This window comes from Delphinus delphis, chromosome 6, assembly GCF_949987515.2.
Source record: "Delphinus delphis chromosome 6, mDelDel1.2, whole genome shotgun sequence".
Lineage (NCBI taxonomy): Eukaryota > Metazoa > Chordata > Mammalia > Artiodactyla > Delphinidae > Delphinus > Delphinus delphis.
In genome coordinates this window covers 69,508,050-69,535,156 of record NC_082688.1, presented here as the reverse complement: position 1 = coordinate 69,535,156, position 27,107 = coordinate 69,508,050, and the positions used below count along the sequence as shown (strand labels likewise).

Genomic DNA, 27,107 nt, shown 5'->3' with positions numbered 1-27,107 from the left:
AAAGACCTACTTAAGTGATAACTGACATTAAAACTTCTTACAATCCTTACCTCCTTCAGAAGTTCAACACTGTGCTCTAAAAGGTGAATTAAAGATGAGCATTCCCCAGTTATGTTTAAGCTGACTTCACAGACACACAGCAGCTGAAGGGTCATCTGGATAAGCTGAATTTTCCAGAAAACAGGATGACGCAAAAGGCTTAAATATACTTCTTCGATAAACAGCATCACTTCTGTTGTCTGTATCAAATCTCTCATCTGTTTGAGAAACAATCTTGTGATATTAAAATAATACACAAACAAAAGGATAATTTTAGCTTATATAAGAAGCTTTACCAATAAAATTTTTTTCCTCTAAACCTATAAAGACTTAAAAGGGATGAAGAAATTTATGTAACTCAGAGAGAGTTAAACTGTACAACTCTGCTTTCTCCTTTTGTCACTAACCAAAACACAATTTGCTACTGTTTTTGTTACTGCTGGCTGGCACAAATTCTTTTCATTTATTTTTCTAACTACTCTGAGTGCAGATTTTTAAAGACAAATTACATGACAGTACCATCATGTTGAAGGAAATTAATTAAAGTTGGTTCTGAGTTCTCCAAATGGACTCTCCTTTCTATAATTTCAACATAGCTACCTGGAAGGAAAGGGTTGGCGTGTTATTCTAATGCACTGCTAAGCCCTTCATCTGAACGAAATTTGCTCAGACAACCTTAACTGAGAGCATCATTTCCACACTTGGCAGATGCAGTGAAAGACGACATTCAAATGGTAGTGTCTTCTCAGCTGGCTAATGTATTAGATAGGAAGGACTTGGGTGCTCTTGAAAATCCCAATTCAATTCAAACCCAGCTGTTCTGATCAAAATTCTGGAGTTAGTATTAAGGATATGGTCCTGCTCACAGACACACTGGCATTTCCCAGAGATTACAAACAATGAACCATCTGCTTCAATCAGGAGCCTTGTGTCTGTTAAATTCATCAAGAGGAAAGCCTACAGTTAACCAGCTGTACCTTTCACCAGTCGTTACCACCATAATAACCCAAAATGACTATAAGTTATACACAGAGAGAGAAGTTAATTCCGAACAAACAAGAAGAAAAAAAACTATTAAAAGATCAAGGGGAGGAGACAGCAGAGAATACTTAAGTTATAAGAAATAACTTAGTTCAGTAGCTAAATTATTTCATTCTTTTGCAAATATACAATGGCAAAGGCAAAAGGCCACCAAGAAAGGAATTTAAAACAAAGTAAAGCCCCATGTTTATTTGACAATATATTTCCTTGAGTGCATTTTCTTGTACATACTTGAAATTTTCCGTAATAAAAAAAATTTTTGAAAGACAACCTCAGCAACTTAGCATTAAAGGCTCTCTAATCTTTAACATTACCAAAATTCTTAACAAGAATACTTCGTAAGTAATGGTTTCTCTTTATGTAGAAATAGAACATGTGCAATGAATAATATGTGAGATGACAAAAGTCACAATTAAAAAGAACTACTGGGACCAAAGTCAACAGTGAAGTTCAAGGCAGGTTAAGTCCAAAAAAAGACAATTCCATAAATACAAAATGAAAGAACAATTGGAGTGAGAAGAAAAAGAAACAGGAGTTTCACTGACCATCATCTCATTGACCTATGGGTCAACAGGGTTGACAGATATTTCTCAGGAAAAAAATTTTTAATTAACATGATGGTATTGAAATGCTCAGTATGGATCAGACCACATCTATACTACTGTATTCAGCTCTAAGAAGAACATTTCATAGAGACACATTCTCAACACCAATAAACTAGAGAATTCCTTGCAAATAACAGTGAAAAGTCAAAACCATTTCATGTGGAGAAGTAAAGAAACTGATGAAGAAAAGAAAGGAGGGAGGGAGGGAGTAAAGGATGAAAGGGAAGAAAAGGAAGGAAGAGAGAAACAACACAAGATAGGATGCAGATGGGCTTTTTAAAAAGCTTATTTTGCTTTGTTCTGAGAAGAAGGGGGACTAATGGGTAATCTTAGGAAAATGCAGGTCAATTAGAAGTACTTGCTAAAAAAAAATAATAATAAATGGTTGCCCTGCAAAATAGCATGCTTCCTATCACTAAAATATTTAATTAGTCGTGGGATGGTTGTCTCTCAGAGAGGATAAGAAGTGCCTATAACCCGTGGGAAAATGGATGACATTGCCACTAAGACCCCTCCCAACTCTCAAATTCTTCATTCCAATAAAGCTGTTTTGTTAAGTTATTAAATGTATTTATGTCACTAGTCCCATTAGTTCCAAATGACGGATCTCTTTTTTCCTCACCTATCTTGACTATATTAACAAGCCACAGATTTCCAGAAATACTGCACAGAGCACACTTATAGAAGTATTTAGGCTTGTCAATATAGGTTGATGACGATGAAGGCAAACACCTACCAAAGAGCACAGAACAGGGTAACGCAAGCATCGTATGGAAAAACTGTACGCTAGTTCAAGACATCCGCCTATACATTGCTTTGTTGCCCACACAAAACAAAAGCTTTGGAAAAGCCACAGGAGAATTCACTTGAATTAACTTTTCTCTGCCTTGATTATAGGAAAGCCTATTTATGAGCCGTAAAAGAGTCACTCTAGTGACTCCTTGCTAACACAAACTTAAAACAGGTCATCTGTGACCTCAAGTGATCACCTTGAAAAATAATCACAGATTCCCTCCATCAGCTAAGCAGCATGGTGTTCAGATTCTAGGCAAACAACAATGGGATGGGATAAATGAATCACTACACCCAAATCACAACAAGCTGGCAACTGGAATTTTTTTTAAATCTGTAGTTATAGAGGTAGCTCAAATTTACCTCTCCCCTGAATTCCCTAAGCATTTTATCCATACCTCTGTATGGATAAAATACTTCATCCATCTACTTTGAATTATACAAATATATATACTTGTTTTAGCTCTCTTACTAGACTGTGGTCTTCCCAAGAACAGGAGCCATCAGGGTCACCACATACACTGTAAGGGGACTTGTGAAAACTGGAATCTAGCCAGCATTCAGCTGGTCAAGCCCTGTGTCCCTAGGGCTGCATCTGCCCAGAGGGATGCCTTTTTTCCAAACTTACACAAAAAGGACATTTTTTTTCCTTATAACCCTCTTAGTCTCCAGCACAAGGAAAAACTCAATGCAAAATTATTTTCCCTGAGAAGTCTTTCTTATAGATTTCATTCCTAGTAATCCTAAAATGGACTATGTTGGTTTATATTCCTGTGAATTTAGTTAACATTGTATATATTAAAGTGAAATCTAGATTTGTTTCCTTCATCACCTCCAAAACCCTGCAAGCATTTCTAGAGCTGTTTGCCAGATCACATGGGCTCTATTTTATGTACAAAAATAACAATCACCACTTACTAATGCTGGTGCTATATTAGTGAAGGAGGAGGAAAGGCCTTACCTGCAAACATGGAACCATGTCGCAACACAGTTGTAGCATCTGTTGTTCCAATATTGATGGTTCTTCTTTGTCACAAAGAACCCGGGGGTGAACTAAGACTTTGAGCAGAGCTAGCCGGAGTTTAGCATATTCTTGTAACTGGGATGGTTCACAATACAGATACCATAGAAACGGTGCCATTATTTGGATACATGAAACTTCTGACCTGCAAGTAAGCCATGGAATGCATAAGCCAGTAACTGAGTTAAACAGGGTACCAAGCAAGTAAGTGTCAAACATCAACTTAGAGTTCATGACATATCATAAACTATGATACCATTGAGTGTATCTTTTTTTCATGACTCTTCTATTCCACCATGACCCACCTAAACCCATGCCAAACAGTTCTTTGTACACTGGGGAGAATGACTCAACACCTGGAGCCTACAAGCCTGATGCCCAGGACTAAGACGGCCTCTACTTGCACACTAGAATAGCACCTACATCTCCAGGACCAGTCTTTGGTGAATATCAGAATCATCTGAGAACCTTTTTAGAATTATAGACGTTAGGATCCATTTTTCCAGGAGTATGCATGCATTTTTGGAAAAACTCGACAGGTAAGGTCCTATGTAAAACAAAGACATACAGACATCCCAAGAAGATGATGATAACAGTTAACATTTACTTGTCAACTTGTTAGCACTCAGAGTGTGCAAGTTACTGCACTTTATGCCTTTCAACTCAATCAATCCTCACCACAACCCTATGAAATAAAAATATTATTATCCCATTATGCAGATACAGAAACTGAGGCAGAGAGGGATAAAGTAATTTGTCAAGTCCCTCCTCTTAAGTTCTTCCCACTCAGAGGAGGAAGACTTTACATATGTTTCGGATCTATTTAGATTACAATACATCCCAATAACTCCAAGTCCAAAGACACTAAAATGCCAGAATGACCTTTCAGATATAAAAATTTGATCATGTCATTAATCAGCTTGAAAAAACTTATGCTTAAGATAAAGTACTTAGCCCAATTCACAAACCCTTCATAATTTGGCCTCTTTCCAGTCTCATTTCTTGCTTTTCTCCACTCTCCACTGAACTACACTAAACTTCTTTCAGATCTCTAATCAAGCCATCTGGGCTTTCTTCTCACCTGCTGTTCCATCTACCTATAATACTCTCCCCTTTCTCCCTAATTTCTATCATTTTTCCATTCTCCCTTTAAAATGACTTCCTGAGGGCCTTCCCTGATACCTAGCCTTGGTCAGATCCCCATTATGTGCTTGCACAGGATAATGACTTTATTGTCATTATTTATTTAATATCTCCATCCCCTGACAGACTATAAGCCAATGAGGGCATGAACCATGGATTTCTGTTTAATGCTGTATCCCAAATAACTGTACACACTAGGCCCTCAAAGAGATGCTCAATCATTAAATTAATCGATTCATTTACACTAAGTTATAGAGTGGATTTACAATTAGCATGCATCGATTAAGTATCACAATTTTAATATTTTTCATATTGATTATACACAAGTTATTACTAGATAAGATACAAAGATGAACCAGGCAATATCTATCCTTAAGAAGCATATAGTCTAACAGGGACAATCAGCTCTGTTTCTGGACTAGAGAATAGAAAGTGAAAACTGCTAAAAGAAAGGTATAAAGTGCAATACTTATTGGAGGAAATGGCATTTGAGTTATGCCTGACAACATAATTTTATAATACTATACATCCCACAGCAATGTGATTTCAAAACACCATTAACATTAATAAAAATTAAAAAGTTACCAAATTGATAAGATTTAATCTATTCATTTATTTGCTTGACAAAATTTCTGAGTTCCTACAGTATACCATTCACTCTTCTATGTGCTAGAAACCAAGCAAGAAACAAAAACAGATGAAATCCATGCTCTGATGAAATCCATGCTCACAATCTGGAGGGATTTTTTTTGTTTTCATGAGCACAAACACACAATCCATAAAAAACAAAAAGACTTATGAGTTTCATAATTATGAAACACATGGCTTCATCACACTACCCGCTTTAGGAAACTAAAAGAACTTTCATAGATTAAGAAAGTAGACAATGTATGTATGGGTTAGAATATGGAGCCGAAAAGAGATTTAAGAAACATTGTTCCTCCATCTCTCGCTAATAATGTACTCCCCAAAGAATAAATACTAGCCAGGTGTCAAAAACATCCATGAATAGCTTATCAGTTTTCTCCTACTTTGAAATGCTGAAGGTGAAATGCAAGGTTCATACAAAGAAATATATTTCCAAGATGCTGTTAATATTTGACATCAGGAGCATAATGTTGAGCTTTCCTAGAACAATATACTTTTTAAAAATCTCTGTGGCTTAATCTGTCCTGATTTTAGATTTTGCATTTCCTATGTGGTATCTGATGATCTACTATCACTGCAGTGGGGTATGCAATTAACAGGGCTTAAGGAGAAAAGGGAAATAATAAAACAACCTGAAATCCCAAAGTGATTAAGAATGTTTAAAAATGCAACCAATTGTGCATGTATCTACACACAAGGCTTTCATATATGTTCACCAAGGATGGAGAAGCAGTGGGAAAAGACTTGTAATGAAAACCAAAACACTGAGCCTTTGGGCCCAACTCTGCCACTAGCCATGTGACCTTGAACAAGTCATTTAATGTTGCTCTCCTTAGTTCCCTCATCTGAAAAACTATGTGTTAGACTAGATAATCTTGAAGTGTCCAGTCCTAAAGACCTTGACATCATTGTCAATTTACCCAATTCTCGGTTCTATAATGGTGAAGTCTTAACACCACAGGCCTTCTACAAATCAGTGCAGAATTTAACTGGAGAATCATGCCCCCAAAAATGTAGCACGAAGATACACTGCTATTTCAAGACATCTGTTGATACACTCTATTAAAAGTGAATCCATATATTTAGGCTAGCACCTTTCTACTCTACCACCTCCAGCGAGGTTTCTTCCCACATTTGTAATACAGTTTGTAATACAGCTATATTCTTTGTGTGACTTGATAGCTCATTCCTTTTTTCATTCCTGGGATCTTTCATTCCATTTCTGGGATATATATATATATATACATACATACACACACACACACACACACATATATTTGCATACATTAAAGTTCACTTTTTGTGCTGTAAAATTCTATGGGTATTGATAAATGCATAGTGTCATGTATCCACCATTACAATGTCATATGAAATACTTTTACTGCCTTAAAAATCCTCTATACTTCAGCTTTTTAACCCTACCTCCCTCCCCCCAACAAACCCCTGGAAAGTACTAATCTGTTTGCCACTCTATAGTTTTACATTTTCCAGAATGTTATATAAATGGAATTATACAGCATGTAGACTTTTCAAAAAAAAAAAAAAGTGAACACAGCTACTCTAATCAACAATTCCTAACACAGAAAGAGCTAGAATACAAGCTATTGTCACATTTTGCCTCCTTCCTATAGTTGTGAATCACTATTTATATTCTTATTAAATTACCAAACTTCCTTCATTACCTTCTAAATGACAAAGTAAAAACTACTAAGTTAACTTACTCTAAAATTAAATCTCAAGAAACTAACAGTCTGCTGAAAATGCAAGCAGAGTGATCAATTTCATCCTGCAAAGAACAGTCTCATAGTGCAAAAGTAGAAATGAGACAACTGTAATTATTCTTTGCAAATAAATATAAAATAATTTGAAACTTCTATAAAGCTCTAGATAGTATACTCTAACACTCCAGAATTCAAATGAAAGGAATAAGTCAATGAAAGCTTATCCATAAGTAAACCAAACTCAATTAATAATCTCTTCTCCTTATGACTATCTGGACATATATCATTAGAAGAACTACTTTCAAATTCCAATATAATAATCCTTTGAAATGAAACAACCAAAAAGTAAGTTAATTATTTGCTGACTAACTAAACCACTGGAAAAGAGAGATATTGTAAGGATTACCCTAAAAACAAGCTAACAACAAATATGGCACATCAGCAGCAACATTTTTTTTTGCTGCGGAGCACAGGCTCCGGACGCGCAGGCTCAGCGGCCATGGCACACGGGCCCAGCCGCTCCGCGGCACGTGGGATCCTCCCAGACCGGGGCACGAACCCGTGTCCCCTGCATCAGCAGGCGGACTCCCAACCACTGTGCCACCAGGGAAGCCCAGCAATATCTTTTATAAAGTATCCCAATCTATTTAACAAGAGAAACTTCATTAAACAAATGTTTATAAATTTGTTATTTTTGCTTTCTGACATGGATGAACAAAGACTTTTTTAGTAAATATTAATATCTTGCCTTCGAAAATGCAGTCCTAGGTGAGGGAAGAGAGGATGATAATAATGTTTATTTTAAGGTATTCATTCAATTGTTACATGGACTTTTATCACTGGCAGATGATTACAAGTTTCCCTATATCTCTTTAAAACTTCCTGTAGCAGTATATCCTGCCTGGAAATTCCATCTAAAATTGAAGTTATAGACTCCGAAATAATGTTCTAATACACTGTATGTATAGGACACTCTAAGACCTTCAAGAGCTAGAACACATGAACGTGGCTAGTGTGGTAAATGTAACTCAGGCACTGGATTACATGGGACAATGGTACCATCCCATCATGACCTTGTGTGACATACTAAGTATACAGTGATATAATATTTTAGGAGGCACTCTACAACCCACTGCCTGGGCCCCACCAATCTGTGGGCCTCATGTGTATACATATATAAATTCAACATTTATAAAGCACCCAAAAATGTGCCAGGCATTATTAATATGAAGAATATTGAGACACAGTCCCTGTCCTCAAGAAAGTAAGAAAGTTTCACAGTTAATGGAGGAGAATAATTATAAGACCATACAGTAAGTATAATGATGTCAGAAATCACAACTGAAGTTACTAAGGGAGCATGTAAAAGAGACACCTAATTCAGCCTGTGGTAAGTACACACTTCCTAGGAGAGACAATACCTAAGCAGAGATTTTTTTGATTTTTTTTTAGTTTTTTGGCCACACCACACAGCATGTGGGATCTTAATTCCCCGACCAGGAATCAAACCCGTGCCCCTGCAGTGGAAGCGTGGAGTCTTAACCTCTGGACCACCAGGCAAGTCCCTAAACAGAGATTTAAAATACAGAAATTAATCAAGAAAGGGCTAGGGTATTAGTCAGAAAAAGCACAGAGGCGAGGAAACAGCACTGTTTCCTGTGTGGAACCAAAGCAAGTCGGTGTATTGCTGAAATACATAATTCATAAATTATGAGATAAAGATAGGAGAAAATAAAATTGGTGAAACAGATCATACACAGAGCCTAGCATGACATAATAGATTTCGTCCTGTAGCCCAGGGATTTTCCAACTATTTCAGAGACCAAACTATTGTTTTCCATAAGATATCAACACATAAAAAAACAGTCTATAAGAAAAAGAGCTGAAGGGGTGTGAGGGTGTTTCCATGCTTAGCCTATACATTGCAAGTGCAGTTTGAAAATCACAGCTGCAGCGACTTAAGAAAGGGAGTGATGCAATAAGATCTGCTCTCTTGATGCGTCACCCTGATGGATGCTTAGAGAATGGCCTTGAACAGGACGAGATCGGAGGCAGAGATGCCAGTTAGGAATAGGTGGCAATAGCCACAGTAAGAGATGACCGCCTGAGCCAGTGCCATAGTAACAAGGATGTGAGAAAGCTTTGAGGAGCATCAGAAGGCAGAAGGCCTTGGTGAAGCTAAACTAACTGCACATATGGCAGCTATCTGGTCCCATTTGGCAGGACTGCTTAATCCCAACTGGCACTGGTTTCTAATGGAGAGATTAACTCACTAATCAATTTCCAGAGGGAAGAACCTATCTTCCATATGTACCATGTAGTAGTTTACCAAATATTTCCAATCAACTTTCCCAACTAACCAATGCTTAGTTTATTTAATAATAGCTTTTCTCATAGTCAATATTTCAACAATCAGTAAATCTGGTAGGATTTTTTTCTCTTACTCTTAAAAAGAAAATAGAAAACTATATCCTGCTCTAAGACATTTCCTTACTTCAGGAGAAAACATTACAATCAAAGCAGCTTAAAAGAAAAACTCTAAAATTGGCATATACTATACATCTCCCTCATTTATTTTATTTTACATTACCTTTCAGGGCATTGCTGGAAAAAAGTTGTCAGCTGTTGCAAAAGTACTGGCCAGCAATCAGGTCTGTGTTCAAGCACAGTGATCAAAGGCTGAGGATGGTTTCTGAAAAACAGAAAGTCACATTGGAAGCTGTCATTTCAGGACTACACCTTCTTAATATCCAAATATAGCTACAAAAAAGCCACTACCATCTAGATTCAAAATTGTCACAAAAATATCATTTGCTGCATTTGTTGCAGAGTTGGCTCATTAGAACTATGTTTTTCCTATATCTAATTCTTTTCCAGAAAAGAGAATAAACCCGGGTCTTAGAGACCCAAATTTGACAGCAGACTCTGCCATTTAATAGCTCTATGACTTTGACCAAGCTTCTCAATCCAGTAGCTCTTTCATATCCATCCCCTTGATTCCTACATTCTTGGAAATCACTGGCCACCTCCTCCTCTTGCTGATCTCTTTCCAAACCTGGAAGGTTCCATTTCCTCTAACACTGCCCCAACCTATAAGCACTATCTCTCCGTCTCTGTTCCCACTTACCCCCATTTTTCTCAGTATATGGTTCTGTGTTTCCCCAGTATACTTAAGGTGAGAAAAAAGAAAATATTTCTTCCGTATCAAATAAACTCTGCAAATTATAAATTCTTGAAATTTCTGTTGAACAAGGACAAATCTTTTATCTGGGCTACATCGATTAAGGTACCTAAAAGACTATATAAAATAAAAGATCTGAAATGTGAAGGATCCTCATATAATGGGGTTTAAAAAAAACAGGAAAAAAGCACAAATTATTTTAAATAGTTCAAAAAGTCTACTAGAAATTGTAAATTCATTAGCTTTTTAAACTATGAAGTACTAAACAAAGTTTTGATGTGGCTTTTATTATTGCTAGTTTCAGGTGTACAGCAAACTGATTCGGTTATACATATATACATATGTATATATCTATATTCTTTTTTTCGATTTATTTCCATTTTAGGTTATTACAAGATATTGAATATAGTTTCCTGGGCTATACAGTAAATCCTTGTTATTTACCTATTTTATATATAGTAGTGTGCATCTATTAATCCCATACTCCCAATTTATCTCTCCCCTCTCCCTTCCCCTTTGATAACCATAAGTTTGTTTTCTATGTCTGTGAGTCTGTTTCTGTTTTGTAAATAAGTTCATTTGTACTACTTTTTTTAAGTTTTTTCTTTCTTTTTTTTTTTTTTTTTTGCCGTACACGGGCCTCTCACTGTTGTGGCCTCTCCCGTTGCGGAGCACAGGCTCCGGACACGCAGGCTCAGCAGCCATAGCTCACGGGCCCAGCCGCTCCGCGGCATGTGGGATCTTCCCGGACCGGGGCACGAACCCGTGTCCCCTGCATCGGCAGGGGGACTCTCAACCACTGTGCCACCAGGGAAGCCCTAAGATGTTTTTTGATGTGGACCATTTTTAAAGTCTTTATTGAATTTTTTACAGTTTTGCTTCTGCTTTATGATTTGGATTTTTGTCTGTGAGGCATGTGGGATCCTAGCTCCCCAACCAGGGATCAAACCCACACCTCTTGCTTTGGAAGGCGAAGTCTTAACCACTGGACCGATGGGAAGTCCCTGTACTGTTTTTTTAGATTCCACATGTAAGTGATGTCATAGAGTATTTGTCTTTCTCTGTCTGACTTACTTCACTTGTATGATCATCTCTAGGTCCATCCATGTTGCTGCAAATGGCATTATTTCATTCTTCTTTTATTTTTTTAACTTTTAATTTTATTTTGTAGTTGATTATCAATGTTGTGTTAGTTCAGGTGTACAGCAAAGTGATTCAGTTATACATATACGTGTATCTACTATTTTTCAAACTTTTTTAAAAATTAAAAATGCTATTTGAAAAAAAAATTCAAAGCATATAGATGCATCTATCTTTTTTACATAAAAAGAATCATATGCATAGTATTTTTCTTTAATCTTAATTTTTTTTTTTTTTTTGTGGTACGCGGGCCTCTCACTGTTGTGGCCTCTCCCGTTGCAGAGCACAGGGTCCGGACGCGCAGGCTCAGCGGCCATGGCTCACGGGCCCAGCCGCTCCGCAGCACGTGGGATCTTCCCGGACCGGGGCACGAACCCGTGTCCCCTGCATCGGCAAGCGGACTCTCAACCACTGCGCCACCAGGGAAGCCCTCTTTAATCTTAATTTTTAACCCAATAATATAGCACTAGCAATGTTTATAAAAAGAAAAAGATCAGTTACACCCAAATGATTTTTTACAATAGCCTTCTTGGTGGTTCTCAAAATGGGATCACCTTACCAGCAATATCAGCATCACCTGGGAACTTGTTAGAAATGAAAATAAATTCTCAGGCCTCAGCCAGACCTAATAAATAGCTCTGCAGACAATTCTGATGCACTGCTATAAAGCAGTGGTGCTCAACCCTGGCTGCACGTCTGATTCATCTGTGGAGCTCTTTTCAAAATACAATGCCCAGCCTTCAATTATACTGGGGTTGCTAGGAGTGGAACCCATGCATTAGCAATTTTTTAAAACTCTTCCAGCAATTCCAATGTGTTGCCAGGTTGAAAACTGGTACAAGTGAAAAACCACAGAAGAGGGAGGTTAGGAGTTGGGAAGTTTTCTGATTTTTCTCTCTCTTAAACAGAAAAGTATGGCAGATCCATCACACTGAAACCCTCATGTTAAACACCTCTCTGACACTACTACAAAGTTTCTGGTTATTATAGCACCATCTCTCTATTTTCTCCTCAACCTCACCTAATCTATTAGACACTAACTTCACATGCTGGCAGCCTCCTGTTTGTTAAAGCACAGGCTATTTCTGACTGATCAGATTACTGCCATTGCTAAGGGATCACTCCAAGCAACTTTTTATGCCAAAATTCAAAGATCCTAACAAAATCACATTTCCAAATTCCAAACTCTTTGGCAGTTAAACCTATCTAGAATTTGCTTCTGCTCTAGTTGCTACAGATATGAAGACACAAATGTTACAAATCCTTAAAGCCTCTCAGGTATCTCACATCAGCCAAACTTCTTAGATTACGAATTCAGTAGGTCATGTTCAAGTAAACATGAATAAAAAGGAAAGAACAGCAACTGCAATTATTTTAGCTATGGGTTTTCCTTCTGACAAGCACCATATTGAAATGAGGAGCATCAGATATGACCATCTATTAATCCTCCAGCTAATGGTGGCATTCATGACTATTTAAGAGGAAAATCCAACAAGTTGCCACATAGTTTTTGTGTGATCATAAAGCACTTTAGTGCTTTGCAATACTCTTCCCTTATAAGTCATCCCCTAACTCTTCCCACCCCTCAATTCCCATCCCCAAAAACTGTCAAGAATCTATCTCCTGTTTAAAAACTGTTAAGAATCTATCTCCTTTAAAAAACAGTCTTGTCCAGATTAAATCAGATCAACAGAGGTAAGAGATAGTAATTTTAAAGTAGGATTGGGAATGATGCATATATAGCAAACAACTCTGTTATAATTTAGCTTCTACCTCACTGGAATTGTGGGACCCACTCTGCTTTGTTGCATGAAGTTGAAGGCCTGCTTTGCTAGCACTGGGGTTCAGCAAATTCTTTTTAGTATCTCAGACTTAAAACTCTAAAGATGAGATTAAGAAGAATATAAAATAGGGATTTATCCCGATTAATTACTGACTTAGACATCTGGATAATTAACTTTTCCAGAGAATTGATTATGTCAAATCCAAGTGGAAATACTGTAGGAATAATATACAATATTGATTCCAAGAAGTTAAAAACCTCGAGGGAGAAAGGAAGTCCAGATTAAAAACATTGAATATTACTACTGATTAACATAGATTACCAATATTATACTATTTCAACTGAGTACAACTAACTTAAAATCAATTATAATTGCCAAAATTTTGTTTTAATACTTTGAGCAAAGAATGAATTTGAAGCAAAGAGCTAAATTCTCCCTTGTGAATCATCAAACTGGTATGTGAATACACATATAAAATAATATGTAAAGCCTTATGCTTTATAGAATGGACACAGTTTTTAATTCAATATACTTTATCGTGCAACTGCCATACATGAGGGGTTCTCAATCTTGGCACTATTGACATTTGGAATCAGATAATTCTTTGTTGTTGGCATTGTTCAATGCACTATAGGATGTTTAAGAGCATTCCTGACCTCTACCCACTAGACGCTAATAGCATTCAACCTAGGCACATGACAATTGAAAATGTCTCCAGACATTACCAAGTGTCCCCTGGGGCCACAGTTGTCCCTGGTTAAGAACCACCGCACTAGGTAAAATGGCAAGCACTATGAGGCACAAAACTCACAAAAACACGGTACTAGCCCTGAGTTATTCAAAAAGACTATTATCCCACCTTCATCCTTCTTTATACTGAACCAAAAGGAATCAATCGATCATGCTCAAAATTTGAAGATTCTTATGGAAATATAATCATCAAATATTAACATTAGATGCACAAGAGTAACGGTAGAGTAGAAACTAGAAGACTTAAAATGGAAAACAAATGTAAAATTATTCCTTTGCAAAACATAGAAGCATGTTCCAAAATAAACAAACGGCATTAAATATTATGCATGCTAATTTGGTATGATAGAAAATAGAGTTATTTTCCATTTAAAATATTATAACTAGAGCATTTAAAATGTCATAAGGAAAGCAATTATACTCCAATAAAGATGTTAAAAAAAAAGTCATAAGGCTAAGTATAGTTCACTCCTGAAATATTCAAGGATTGATTCTTAAATTAATGGATTATTCAAGATTTTTCTTTTCTTTCTTCTCACTCAATGCTTGTTAGCCACTTCTTTCAAGTACCTCACTTCTTTCAAGTACCTCCAACTGAGAAAGGTCAAGGTAAATGGAAGAATCCACAATTTAAAGTAAATTTTGCTCTTCATTAGAAGGACTGTTGATCAAAAAAAGAAATAACGTGGTACAAAAGAACACCAAAACAAAACCTGGGTTATGCCTTAAAATGTCAATTATACCCAAACCTGGTATTCAAGGCATAAAGAGTGAGTTGCCTAAAACACTTTATTCAAAGTGATAGATGGGTTGAACATACAATCAACCTGATCACTTGTAAAGCAAACAGTGACAGACAGTAAGCTCTACAATTATGAAAAACAAACACAAATGTGGGACACTGAAATCATTATTATTATTTATATAAGCAGGGCCTACACAGCATCATCCAAATCATTTACTGTTATGCTGCCACAACCATGTCTCAGAATAAAGACTAGAAGTGGAGAGGCGACATGAAATAGTGGAGGAAAAACACTGAATTAAGAGTCAAGAGTTCCAAATTCACATTCTGTCTCTGCAACAAACTGTGTAATCTCAAGCAAGAGAATAACCTCTCTTGGGCAAAGTTTCTTCATCTGTAAAATGAGGAAATCAGACTAAGTACCTTCCAGTGCTAAAGTTATAGAACCCAGGTCACCCATTAAAGCCCTAATCTTGGTACTGCTCAGGACCAGAGGTGGAACCAAATCCTGTAAAGGCAGAAACCAATAAAGATGGCTCTCAACTCTTAATAATTCTATGCCAAGCTTAAACGGCTTTAAGGCCAACGTCTAATAAAATCTAGGGCCTCAAAACAGAGGTCTCCTATTTTTATCTCAAAGAAATAAAGCATCTTATATTTTTTGCTTCAGAGAGAAATGCAGTGCTATATCCAGAATAAGCCCACAGAAAATTTTAAATCAAGATTTCCTAACTCTTGAGACATCCAGTAGATTCTGTTTTCTTCTTAAAAGAGAATAACATTGTTTCTAAAATTGAAATCAATACAAACCAGGCAATCAGGTCACCCTTCATTGGCCTGTAGTGCCTGTAATTTCTTCTTCAGAGAGAAATGTGGTTATTATTATTGTTGCTGTTGTTGTTATTGTTGTTATTTTTCTGCCATAGATGAGCCAATTTGTTGTATGTTCTTTGGCACTTTCCCATTTCATGATTTGTAAATGTTTTAACTGCCATTTTAAGTAAAGCATTTAATACAGTAACTAGCACACAGAATATTCCATAAATGGGGTACTATTATGATTATCATGCAGGTAAATTTTTATCTTAAACTAGAGCATAAGCAGCTTGAAAGCTGGGTGTCTATCTTCTTATTCTTATGTTTCCCTTTCAGCGCCAAATGCACATCTAAAATAAATGTAACAAACACACACTTTCCCCAAAGCACCTTTTTAAACTCTTTGAATGGATCATGAAAAACCAACATCACAACCCCTCTAAGTACATTGTTTCAAAGTCCACATTGTTTGGAGAAAAAAAGCACAGAGGAAGCATGCAGAGTTGGTACCTAATACTTCAGGGCTCCCTGCCCTTTAATAACACTGTCAACAACACAGAGCAGTAAATGCATCTTAGCAGAATGGAGCGGGGGAGGGCGTAAATGATAAATTCGTGGTTCCACTAGACTAGCGCAAAGACAACAATAAAATAAGGTATGTAACTAGATTCACCTTTCCAAGTATAAATACATCAATCTTAATAGAAAAGAGGGAGCAAAAAAAAAAATTAGTCTTGTAGTAGGCAAAAAGCAAAAGTTACTTGTAACCTTTGGGTCACCTCAACCTTTCTGCTACATCTCTGAATGTAGGAAAGCTATGATTTGATTTACATCTTAAATTCAGCAATAGACTCAGATTGCCTTTTCTGTGTGAGGAAACAATGCCTGCAGTCACCATGCATTTTCATGTATGCAGCTGTGACCCTGGCGCTTTCAGAAGCATAGCATAGCACTTACTACATCAAATATGCATTTTAAAAGCATTTCTCTACCTGCTCTGAATTTTGATTTGAAAGAGCTGGTTAGAAGCCAAAGTGGGATTAAAAAAAAAAAAAAAAAAGCTCTGCAGACTTTAAGATTAAAAATGCATAATAGGGACTTCCCTGGTGGCTCAGTGGTTAAGAATCCACCTGCCAATGCAGGGGACAAGGGTTCGATCCCTGGTCCGGGAAGATCCCACATGCCTCGGAGCAACTAAGCCCATGCGCCACAACTACTGAGCCTGCGCTCTAGAGCCCATGAGCCACAACTACTGGGCCTGTGCACCGCAGCTGCTGAAGCCCGCGCCCCTAGAGCCTGTGCTCCGCAACAGGAGAGGCCACCGCAGTGAGAGGCCCGCTCACTGCAGTGAGGAGTGGCCCTCGCTCACCACAATTGGAGAAAGCCTATGCGCAGCAACGAAGACCCAACTCAGCCAAAAAAAAAAAAAAAAAAAGCATAATAAAAATTGTTAAGATTCCACAATAAAAAAAAAAAGATTCCACAATGAATATTACTATAAAAAAGAAAAATTAAACAATAATTGTGAATCATTATCTATCCTATAGAGTCTTAAGACAATGCATTTCATCCTTTCCAGAAAAAGACGACTTGGAGCAAAAATTATTTCAATTTTGACATTTTTGACTAATTTTCTTTTTTCTTTAGGTCTATAACGCAAATAGGGAAAAGATAAGATGACTTTGAAAAGAGACTTCATATCACAATGGTTCTGCCCTCACAATGAACCTTTCCCAGGATCCCTATTTTGAGAGGCAGGGTTTTAATGCAAAGGTGTCTGCCAATGTCAGAAGTCTGGAACTATTTTAGGTACAAGGTGATGGCTGGGGGGAAACACACAGATATGGAGGGGTCCAAAACGTCTATTACTAAGTTACATCCTTGATTGGGGGGGCAGGGGCGGCAGGAAACTAGAGATAAGATAAATAGGCTAAGGCAAAAATTACAACATTTTATACTCTTCAAGACATTTACTAGCAAATTACCATATCAATTTTCAAATTAAGCATGCACACTTAGAAGAACTTATAAAATATTTTCTAGTGGCAATTGCTAACTGGAAGATTGTATAATATGTATAGATTATTATTTAGGTCTGATTTTAAATCCCAAGTATAAACTCCAGGTGATTGGAACCATAAACTGTGAACAAAGACTTCCCTGGGTGGGAAAGAGGAGAGAAAAGAGGAAATGAAAACAGAAGCAAAACATGCAGTGCCAAAGAAAGAATCAAACTGCAAAAAGATAGATGGGGGACTTCCCTGGCAGTCCAGTGGTTAAGACTCTGCATTTCTACTTCTGGGGGCCAGGGTTCAATCCCTGGTTGGGGAACTAAGGTCCCACATGCCGAAAAATAAAAAAGACAGATGGCCCTTGGAACGTATTATTGGCTATGCTTTCCCGATTACTGCCCTAGCTTCTTTCTTATCCTCAACTCTACTGAGCTTTCTCAGGGACAGATCTGACACTGATACCCCCTTCTTTCCCACCTTCTTTTTCCTAATTTCTGTAAAAAATTTCATTTATCCATTAATGCAAGAATTCACAAGCCCTCTGAAATTATATGTAAAATTTTGAGTACATGTACATGTGTACATTTTCTAGGGGAAGGTACAAAACTTTTATGAGATTCTCAAAGAAGGTCCTGACCTCCCCTCCAAAAAAGGATAAGTGCTAGTAAATTAAAGCTAAGTATACCTAAGGTAATTACTGCAATTCAGCCTTGTTAAACTCCCGCTTCCAAAAAAAACTATAAAGTACGCTTCTGTTTCCCAAAAAAAGTTATATATGATGTGCCTAGAAATGGTGGCTCCCCAACTACTGAAGTTTTTGTAACTTCAGCAAAATAAAACATATTAATGCATTCTAATGGTTCCAAACCCTATGGCAGCTTGACTGTAAAGTACAGACAATTTAATAATGGTGTCATGCTTCCTTTATGCTAAATAAAACCAAACATCTACACCTCAGGAGATCCCTTTAGATCATATATTCAACTGTTGAAATAATCAGCTCCCCAAAAAGCAAAATGCTTATTTTGACAACAGAAACAAACGACAATAGCTGATGGTCAAAAAAATCAAAAAAACACTTGATTTTTTTTTCAAGTGTTACAGGATTCTAAGCAACCTCGTTAAGAAACAATAAATGCGATAAGGAAATTTGCATAGAAATGAGAAACAATAACAACTACTCTTAATTATACAATAGGAGGTTTATTTTCAGGAACTTAGGAAAAGTAGCTTACCTCCAGAAATAAATGTAAAAGGGAATAACACTGAAAATTCATTGGACTTGGTAAGTATACAAAAATATTACAGAATAAATAAAATGTGATATATCCATGCAGTGAAATATTATTCAGCCCTAAAAGGAATGAAGTACTAAATCATGCTACAGTGTAGATGAACCTTAAAAACATTATGCTATGTGGAAGAAGCCAGACATAAAAGGCCACATATTGTATGATTTTATTTATATGAAATGTCCAGAAGAGGCAAATCCAGAGATAGAAAAGTAAGCAGTGTTTTATATCTATAGTAGGACGTATTAGAGAAAGACTGTTAATAGGTATGGGGCTTCTTTTGGGGGTGATAAAAATGTTCTGGAATTAGATAGTGGTATAGTTGAACAACTCTGTGAGTATAATAAAAACCACTGACTTGTACACTTTAAAAGGGTGAATTTTATGGTATACAAATTATATCTCAATCAAAAAGGCATTAAAAAATATTCCAAACTTAACTCAGTCATATACTATTTTACTGTTAATTAACCTCTTTCGATTTTAGAAAAATTCATATGTATCATGTGAAGCATACTGCCAATATAAATAATCATAATAACTTGGATTTCCCTTACAAAGAAAATAAGTTCAAATCAGAATCTCATTTATTACCTCAATATCCACGGTTGATATCTTAATTGTGCCCATTTTAAAGATGCAGATGTAGGAGGAAAGAAAGTTAACTGTCTTTGTCTAACGTCACTATGAAATAATATAACATTGTTCAGTGTTTTAACCATTTGTCCAGTGATTTCCAAACCTATTTCCACATCAGAATCTCTTGAGACTTTTTAAAAATACATGGATTCTACATACCCACACTGACTCCCACCCAAGCTTTCTAAATCAGAATCTATAGAGGTGGGGCTTCAGAATCTAGAGATTAAGTGAATTCCCAGGGATTCCTACTATGTCCACATCTAAAGCATATCTATATCTCGACTGCCACTAGTAAATCTGAAGGGAGTGGCAGAGTTGGGAAATCACCATTTTGAAATTATCACAGTGAAAATTAATGGGGGTGGGGCAGCTGTGAGTTTAACAAGGAACAGGATATTTTCATGGTCTCGTAGCATCTTCCCCATAGACTGCTTATTAGTTACAAGAAGATGATAACTATACAGTAGAGAAACCAGACATCACCTTGATGGAGTAATCAAAATTAAAATCACCAGTGAGTGGCAAGATGGACATCAGTGTCTCCAGATATGATATCCTGAGAAAGACATAGCATCACTTTTATAGTATTCAAAAATGTCAATGTTATAAAAGATAAAGGATGAGAAATTTTCCAAATAGTTCCAAATTTTAAAAGACTAAACAGATATGACAATTAAATGTAATATATGATCCTAAACTAGAGTCCATACACTAAAACTAAAAAGGAAAACGGTATGAAAGGACATTATTAAAACAAATGGCAAAACTGGAATATGGACCATAGATAAAAGTATGATATCAATGTTAAATTTTCTCGATTTGATAACTGTACTCTGGTTATATATGAGAATATCCTTGTTCTTAGAAAGCATACCCTACTGAATATAGGTAATCTACTCTCAAGTATTTTTTTAATTATATAGAGAGATGGATAGGATAACGCAAATATGGCAAAGGGTAAAAAAACTGATGAATCTGGGTAAATGGCATATGGAAAATTTTTGTACTATTCTTGCACCTTTTCTGGAACTTTAAAATTCTTTCAAAATAAGTTTAAAAATAAAACCTTCAATGACTCCCCACTACTCTTTTTTTTTAACAAATTTATTTATTTATTTATTTTTGGCTGCGTGGGGTCTTCCTTGCCGCGCAGGTTTTCCCTAGTTGCGTCGAGTGGGGACTACTCTTCGTTGCAGTGCACAGGCTTCTCATTGCGGTGGCTTCTCTTGTTGCAGAGCATGGGCTATAGGCACGTGGGCTTCAGTAGTTGTGGCGCACAGGCTCAGTAGCTGTGGCGCACGGGCTTAGTGGCTCCAAGGCATGTGGAATCTTCCCAGACCAGGGATCGAACCTGTGTCCCCTGCATTGGCAGGCAGGTTCTAAATCACTGCACCACCAGGGAAGTCTCCCCACTACTCTTTAAAGAAAGCCCAAAGCCTTTGCCATGGTCTTGTATCTGCTAAGCCATGCCCACCTCTCCTGGGCCTCTGTCTTGGCCTCTCCCTTCCTTGAACACTAAGCTCCAGGCACCTGGCCTCCTGTTAGTTCTCCTGGGGCACCAGGCTCTCTCACACAGGAGCAGCTAGGCACATGCTTTTCCCTAGATCTAGAAATGTTCTTCCTGCACTCTTCGCATGGGTGACTCCACCTCACTCACCAAAATGGGTATAAGAGAAAATGCAAAAAGGGCTTAATGCTGAGAAGCAGCTAGTTATCAAAATTAAAACTGGAGCTATATTTTGACATCCACAACTACAAACTGGTCTTAGTGCACTTTGTGTCAGTATTTACCTTGGGACTTTCTCTTGTTTCTGTTTGATGGCCCTAAGGAATGAATGTATTTGCCTTAAGAGATAAGTGAAAAAAAAAAACCAAAAACGGTATGAATCACAAAGTACCTCAGTCTTTTGGACACACATCTTTAAGTTCTTAAAACTAACTCTCCATCTAAATAAACTCATAACACTGCACAAAGTGATGCACAAATACACATAGAGTACATAACTTTCATCTACTCAGGGTATCACCATCCATCACTATTGGCCTTATCACCCATTTCAGAGCGCACCATCTGCCAAAAACATTTAATATTCCCTTATTTCAGAAAGTACAGCTTGATGTTGATCAGACCAACCCTTTCCACAAATAAGATTCTCAACATTTGATATTTGTACATGTCAGCCACTGTCTGGCACATCAGAATGATGCACAAATTCTGGAACAAGCAGTTACTGCTCATGAATTCACAGCTATTTCCTCACTTCAGCTGAGGCAAGAGAGATCTTAAAAAGATTGCCATAATACGAATACACAGAGGAAAAATTAAAAGCAAAAGTACATGATAAAATTTTAAGGGAAAAAATGGCATATTACAGAGAAAATGAGCCTCTAATAATGTATGAATCATAAAAATTTAGTTTCGTCATTCTTGCTTGCAACCAAAATACCAGGCAAATGTTGATTCTCTGCTGCACTTCCCATATGGTCAATGTTAGAGAATGTTGAAATAACTTAAACGTAGCGTGTTATTAAAAAGTGGAGTTCAGGGGCTTCCCTGGTGGCGCAGTGGTTGACAGTCCGCCTGCTGATGCAGGGGACACGGGTTCGTGCCCCGATCCGGGAGGATCCCACATGCCGCAGAGCGGCTGGGCCTGTGAGCCGTGGCCGCTGAGCCTGTGCGTCCGGAGCCTGTGCGTCCAGAGCCTGCGCTCCGCAACTGGAGAGGCCACAACAGTGAGAAGCCCGCATACCACAAAAAAAAAAAAAAAAAAAAAAAAAAAAGAGGTTCATGAACAAGGAGCTCCCCTTCAAACTAACCAAAAGAAAATTCAGACCAAACAAAAAGGGCAGGGGAAAAATAAGCCTGAAGTAAAGGATATCTTACTAGTCGTTTTTTTTTTTTTTTTAACTGATTAGTATAAAAATTGTTCACAGGGTAGGAGTGTAAATTGATACAGCCACTATGGAGCAGTATGGAGGTTCCTTAAAAAATGAAAAATAGAACTACCATACCATACAGCAATCCCACTACTGGACATATACCCTGAGAAAACCATAATTCAAAGAGTCATGTACCACAGTGTTCATTGCAGCTCTATCTACAATAGCCAGGACATGGAAGCAACCTAAGTGTCCATTGACAGATGAATGGATAAAGATGTGGCACGTATATACAATGGAATATTACTCAGCCATAAAAAGAAACAAAATTGAGTTATTTGTAGTGAGGTGAATGGACCTAGAGACTGTCATACAGAGTGAAGTCAGAAAGAAAAACAAATACCGTATGCTAACACATATATATGGAATCTAAAAAAAAACGTTCTGAGGAACCTAGGGGCAGGACAGGAATAAAGACGCAGACATAGAGAATGGACTTGAGGACATGGGGCGGGGAAAGGGTAAGCTGGGACGAAGTGAGAGACTGGCATGGACTTATATACACTACCAAATGTAAAATAAATAGCTAGTGCGAAGCAGCCTCATAGCACAGGGAGATCAGCTCCGTGCTTTGTGACCACCTAGAGGGGTGGGATAGAGAGGGTGGCAGGGAGATGCAAGAGGGAGGAGATATGGGGATGTATGTATATGTGTAGCTGATTCAGTTTGTTACAAAGCAGAAACTAACACACCATTGTAAAGCAATTATACTCCAATAAAAATGTTAAAAAAAATTGTTCACAGGTAAAAAGGGGCTTTAAAGTTTTTGAAAACAGTTAAATGCCTAAACCAGAGGTCACAAACTGTTGCCCTTGGATTGCATCCTGTGAGCAAACGTGTTCGGTCTGCCTACCCTGTATTTTCAAAACTTGGAATTGCTTTCCAACATTTATTAGTGAGGATATTTCATATAAAATGTTATTAATATTGAAAGATCTGAAGGTCTGGCAACAATGAAGCCCCACTGCCTCACTGCAACAATTGGCCAGTAGTTCTCAGTTGAACCAGCACACTGGAAACCATCTAGGAAGCTTTGAAAAATTACCAATGCTTGAGGCTGACCCCTACTCATTCTAGGGAGAGCCCAGGGAACTAATACATTTGAAAGTTCCTCAGTGGGCTCTAATGGTGCAACCAGAATTGAGACTCCTGGGCCTAGAGTTTTACACTTGACATATGCTCTTCGTTTAATCACAGCAGTCAAATGTGCTTCACTGTTCTTCCAGTTTACCCCCATCCTAAAAGGCACTGGGAATTGAAACTCCATTTAAATATCCCCATTTAATCTTGTTTAATCCACTGAACTATAGAAGGGTCCAGTGACACAAAATGAACTTTATTGGCTACACACACTCTAATCTGATGTATCTCAAAGCACGATGGGTAGATCACTTCTGTATCCAAATCTCTTGTTAAAGTGCATGTTCCAGACACATATATGAAAAACTCTGAGCAAGAGCTCCTTATGCACTGTAAACATTAAATACCGTCCTTGGTTTGTAGAAAGGTGCTGAGGGCTCTCTTCCCCTCCTGTTCCTACCAGCGTCTACTGTCTGACCATGCAGAACACTAACTTGTTGGGGTCATGGAATTACTCATTGAACAGAGAGCAGTGAGGTTTAAATCTCACTTGCATCCACACTTGGCTTGCTCTCATTGGATTGCTTTTCCATTAGAATTGCTGTTTCGTTCTGCTCTTGGACTCTCTAATGTCCATGGTAGACGCAGTAAGATGAACTTGGTGCCTCAGTGCCTAAGTTAGGAGCAAACAAACCTTTTGCCTTCCTAATACGGAACAGAGGCCAGGAGACATGATTAACCACCCAAGACCCCTCCCAGTCTACCCCAAGGGGCTCCCTGCAGCTAAGGACTACTAAGTTCATATATGGTACCACTAAGTTCCCAGGGGCTCAAGCAATATTGCTCAAGCATGATCCACAAATGACCTATATCCATCACCCAGCTGCTGTATTCCTGAGTCTCACTGCAAAACCTACTGAATGAATGAGAATCTCTGGCAAGTGGGCTTGAGAAGCTGTACTCATAACAAGCTCCCCAGGCGGTTCTTAGGCACAGGAAGTTTGAGAGCCACTGAGCTCTGGGTTCAACAAAGAGAAGACCCACTCTAAAGCTCCTTCAGGAAAGTCACAGGAACCAAGGGAAGCCCATGGCTAACATTCTGGGTCCTCACATCTCCCTCTCTCTTCACTCCCTAACTGGAACGACTTAAGCAATTCAGGGCAGACCCATTTAAAATGACAACATAAATACCCAGAAAAGAAACAGCTGGATCATGTGGCAGTTCTATTCTTAATTTTTTGAGGAATCTCCAAACTGTTTTCCATAGTGGCTGCACCAATTTACCTTCCCACCAACAATATATAAAGGTTCCCTTTTCTCCATATCCTCTCCAACACTTATTTCTTGCCTTTTTGATAATAGCCATTCAAACGGGCATGATGTGATATCTCACTGTGGTTTTGATTTGCATTTCCCTAATAAATACAGTGATGTTGAACATCATTTCCTGTGCCTGTTGGCCATCTGTAGGTCTCCTTTGGAAAAATGTCTACCCAGATCCTCTGCCCATTTTTTAATCAGGTTATTTCGTTTTTTGCTGTTGAGTTGTACAAGTTCTTTACATATTTTAGATATTAACCCCTTATTGGATATATGATTTGCAAATGTCTTCTTCTGGGTATTTATCAGAAGAATATGAAAACACTAATTCAAAAAGGTATATGCACCCCAATGTTCATCACAGCATTATTTACAACAGCCAAGATATGGAAACAACCTAAGTTACCCATTGATGGATGTATGGATAAAGAAGATGTGGTACATATGTACAATTAAATACTACTTAGCCATAAAAAAAGATGAAATCTTGCCATTTGCAACCCCTGGATGGACATTGAGGGTAGTATGCTAACTGAAATGAGTCCAACGGAGAAAGACGAATACCATATGATTTCACTCACATGTGGAATATTAAAAATAAATAAACAAAATAAGCCACACAAAAGCAAACAAATAGATACCGAGAACAGATTAGTGATTACCAGAGGGGAAAGGAAGTAGGAGGAGGGAGAAACAGATAAATGGGATCAACTATACGGTGACAGATGGAAACTAAACTTTTCGTGGTGAGCATGCTGTAGTGTATATAAGTCAAAATATAATGTTGTACACATGAAATAGTAATGTAAACCGCTGTTACCTCAATTTTTAAAAAAATTTTAATAAAAAGTAAGATGACCACATATTCTGTTTTACTATAATTCAAATTAATCAGCTATTAGGACAAAAAGAAGTGAGAAACACTTAAAATCCAACTGTATAGTAGCAGAGTCCTTAATACCATAAAAACACAGATGAGTTTCATGCCCAGAAAGCTTATAATTATTTGTCATACTACTTCCATTTTAAATCAATCCTACGGCATAACCAGGGAACACCTTTCAGCTGAGTTCTAAGCTTCTCGTATCCTTTTTATGCTTTCATACAGAGCTCATCAGCCTTCCTCTCCAAGGCTGGATGATATTGCTAACCAACATGTGGCAAAGAAGATTCTAAAACAGCATGACAATTTTATGCTTGACTCAGGCAATCATAGCTCTCTTGAGGGAAATCTGCTCTCCAGGCTCACCTCTCCTGTGTTTCTGCCCACAATCCCCCCTGGAGGAACTTAAGACTCTTATACACTTGATTACACTCTACTGATTTATAGTGCCAAACAGCCATCCACATAAGGGCCCTCCATAAACATTACTGGATTATGCCAACTCAGGTGATTGATTCTGGTCCTCTTAATGTGCCACCACTCTACAAACCTTATATATCCAGTATGATTTCAGCTCCTCAAACTAGGCTCCCTATCCACACCTTGCATCTGTTGTCTTCTGAAAACAAGACTGCAGTTAAAAGAACCAACTACTGGAGAAAACTAATTCTAAATAGGAAAACAGGTGAAACATTATAGGTAACTGAAAGTTTAGCACTTGCACACAGTGAGGACAATCAGTATGAAAATGACACTAACTCTGATTCTTCTGTGTGACGGAAAATTTCCTTCTATCATCATCAAAACTAGTGCTTCTTAAACTTAAAGGTGCCTGTGAACTACCTGGAAAATCTTACTAAAATGTGGACTCTAATTCAGATAATCTGAGATGGAGTCCGAGATTCTGCATTCCTAACAAGCTCCCAGGAACTGCTAATGCTGCTCATAGCTCTGCTACTTATAGCAGGTGGGGAAACAGCAGCATCAGCGTCAGTGTCAGTGTCAGCATCAGCATCACCTGGGAGCTTGTTAGACAAGAATCCTGAGTCCACCTTAGACCTAAGGAAAGAGAATCTGCCATTCAACAAGGTCTCAGGTGATCAGAATGCATAGTAGACAGCCGCTAACACACCATCTTACACTCACTGTCAATCAGAATTGCCTGGGACCTTTTTGAAACTACAAAAGCTTAGGCCTCATGGCAGAGAATCTAATTCAGTTGGTCTAGGGTATTTCATTGTTCCTATTTTTGTTTGTTTTTAGGCATACCCAGGTGGTTCTGAGCAGCCAGTGTTGAGAACCATTGAATTAAAAATACCCAACTGGGTGGAGGAAAAAATAGAGCTACTGCTAATCGGTGAGGAATTTGAGGGAATGATGAAAATGTCCTAAAATTGGTTATTGCAATGGTTACATGACTCTGTGAATATACTAAAAACCATTGAATTGTGTCTTAAATGAGTCAATTGTATGGTATATGAATCATTCTCAATAAAACTGTTATATAAAAAA

At 37.7% G+C, this 27,107-nt stretch overlaps 1 protein-coding gene across 10 annotated transcripts in view; it reads right to left on the bottom strand.

Annotated features, from left to right (window-relative positions):
- FOCAD (focadhesin) overlaps positions 1–27,107 on the bottom strand; it is a 313,993-nt gene that overhangs the window by 226,842 nt on the left and 60,044 nt on the right. For all 10 annotated transcript variants that reach the window (XR_009519883.1, XM_060014801.1, XM_060014800.1 and 7 more), the window contains 3 exons: positions 9,601–9,702; positions 3,439–3,643; positions 51–257 (listed from right to left, as the gene is read on the bottom strand). Coding sequence is in view for 9 of the 10 variants with exons in the window: in XM_060014801.1 (XP_059870784.1) it covers positions 51–257; positions 3,439–3,643; positions 9,601–9,702 (514 nt within the window). In the remaining variant the exon portion in view is untranslated. The remainder of the gene's footprint in view (positions 1–50; positions 258–3,438; positions 3,644–9,600; positions 9,703–27,107) is intronic.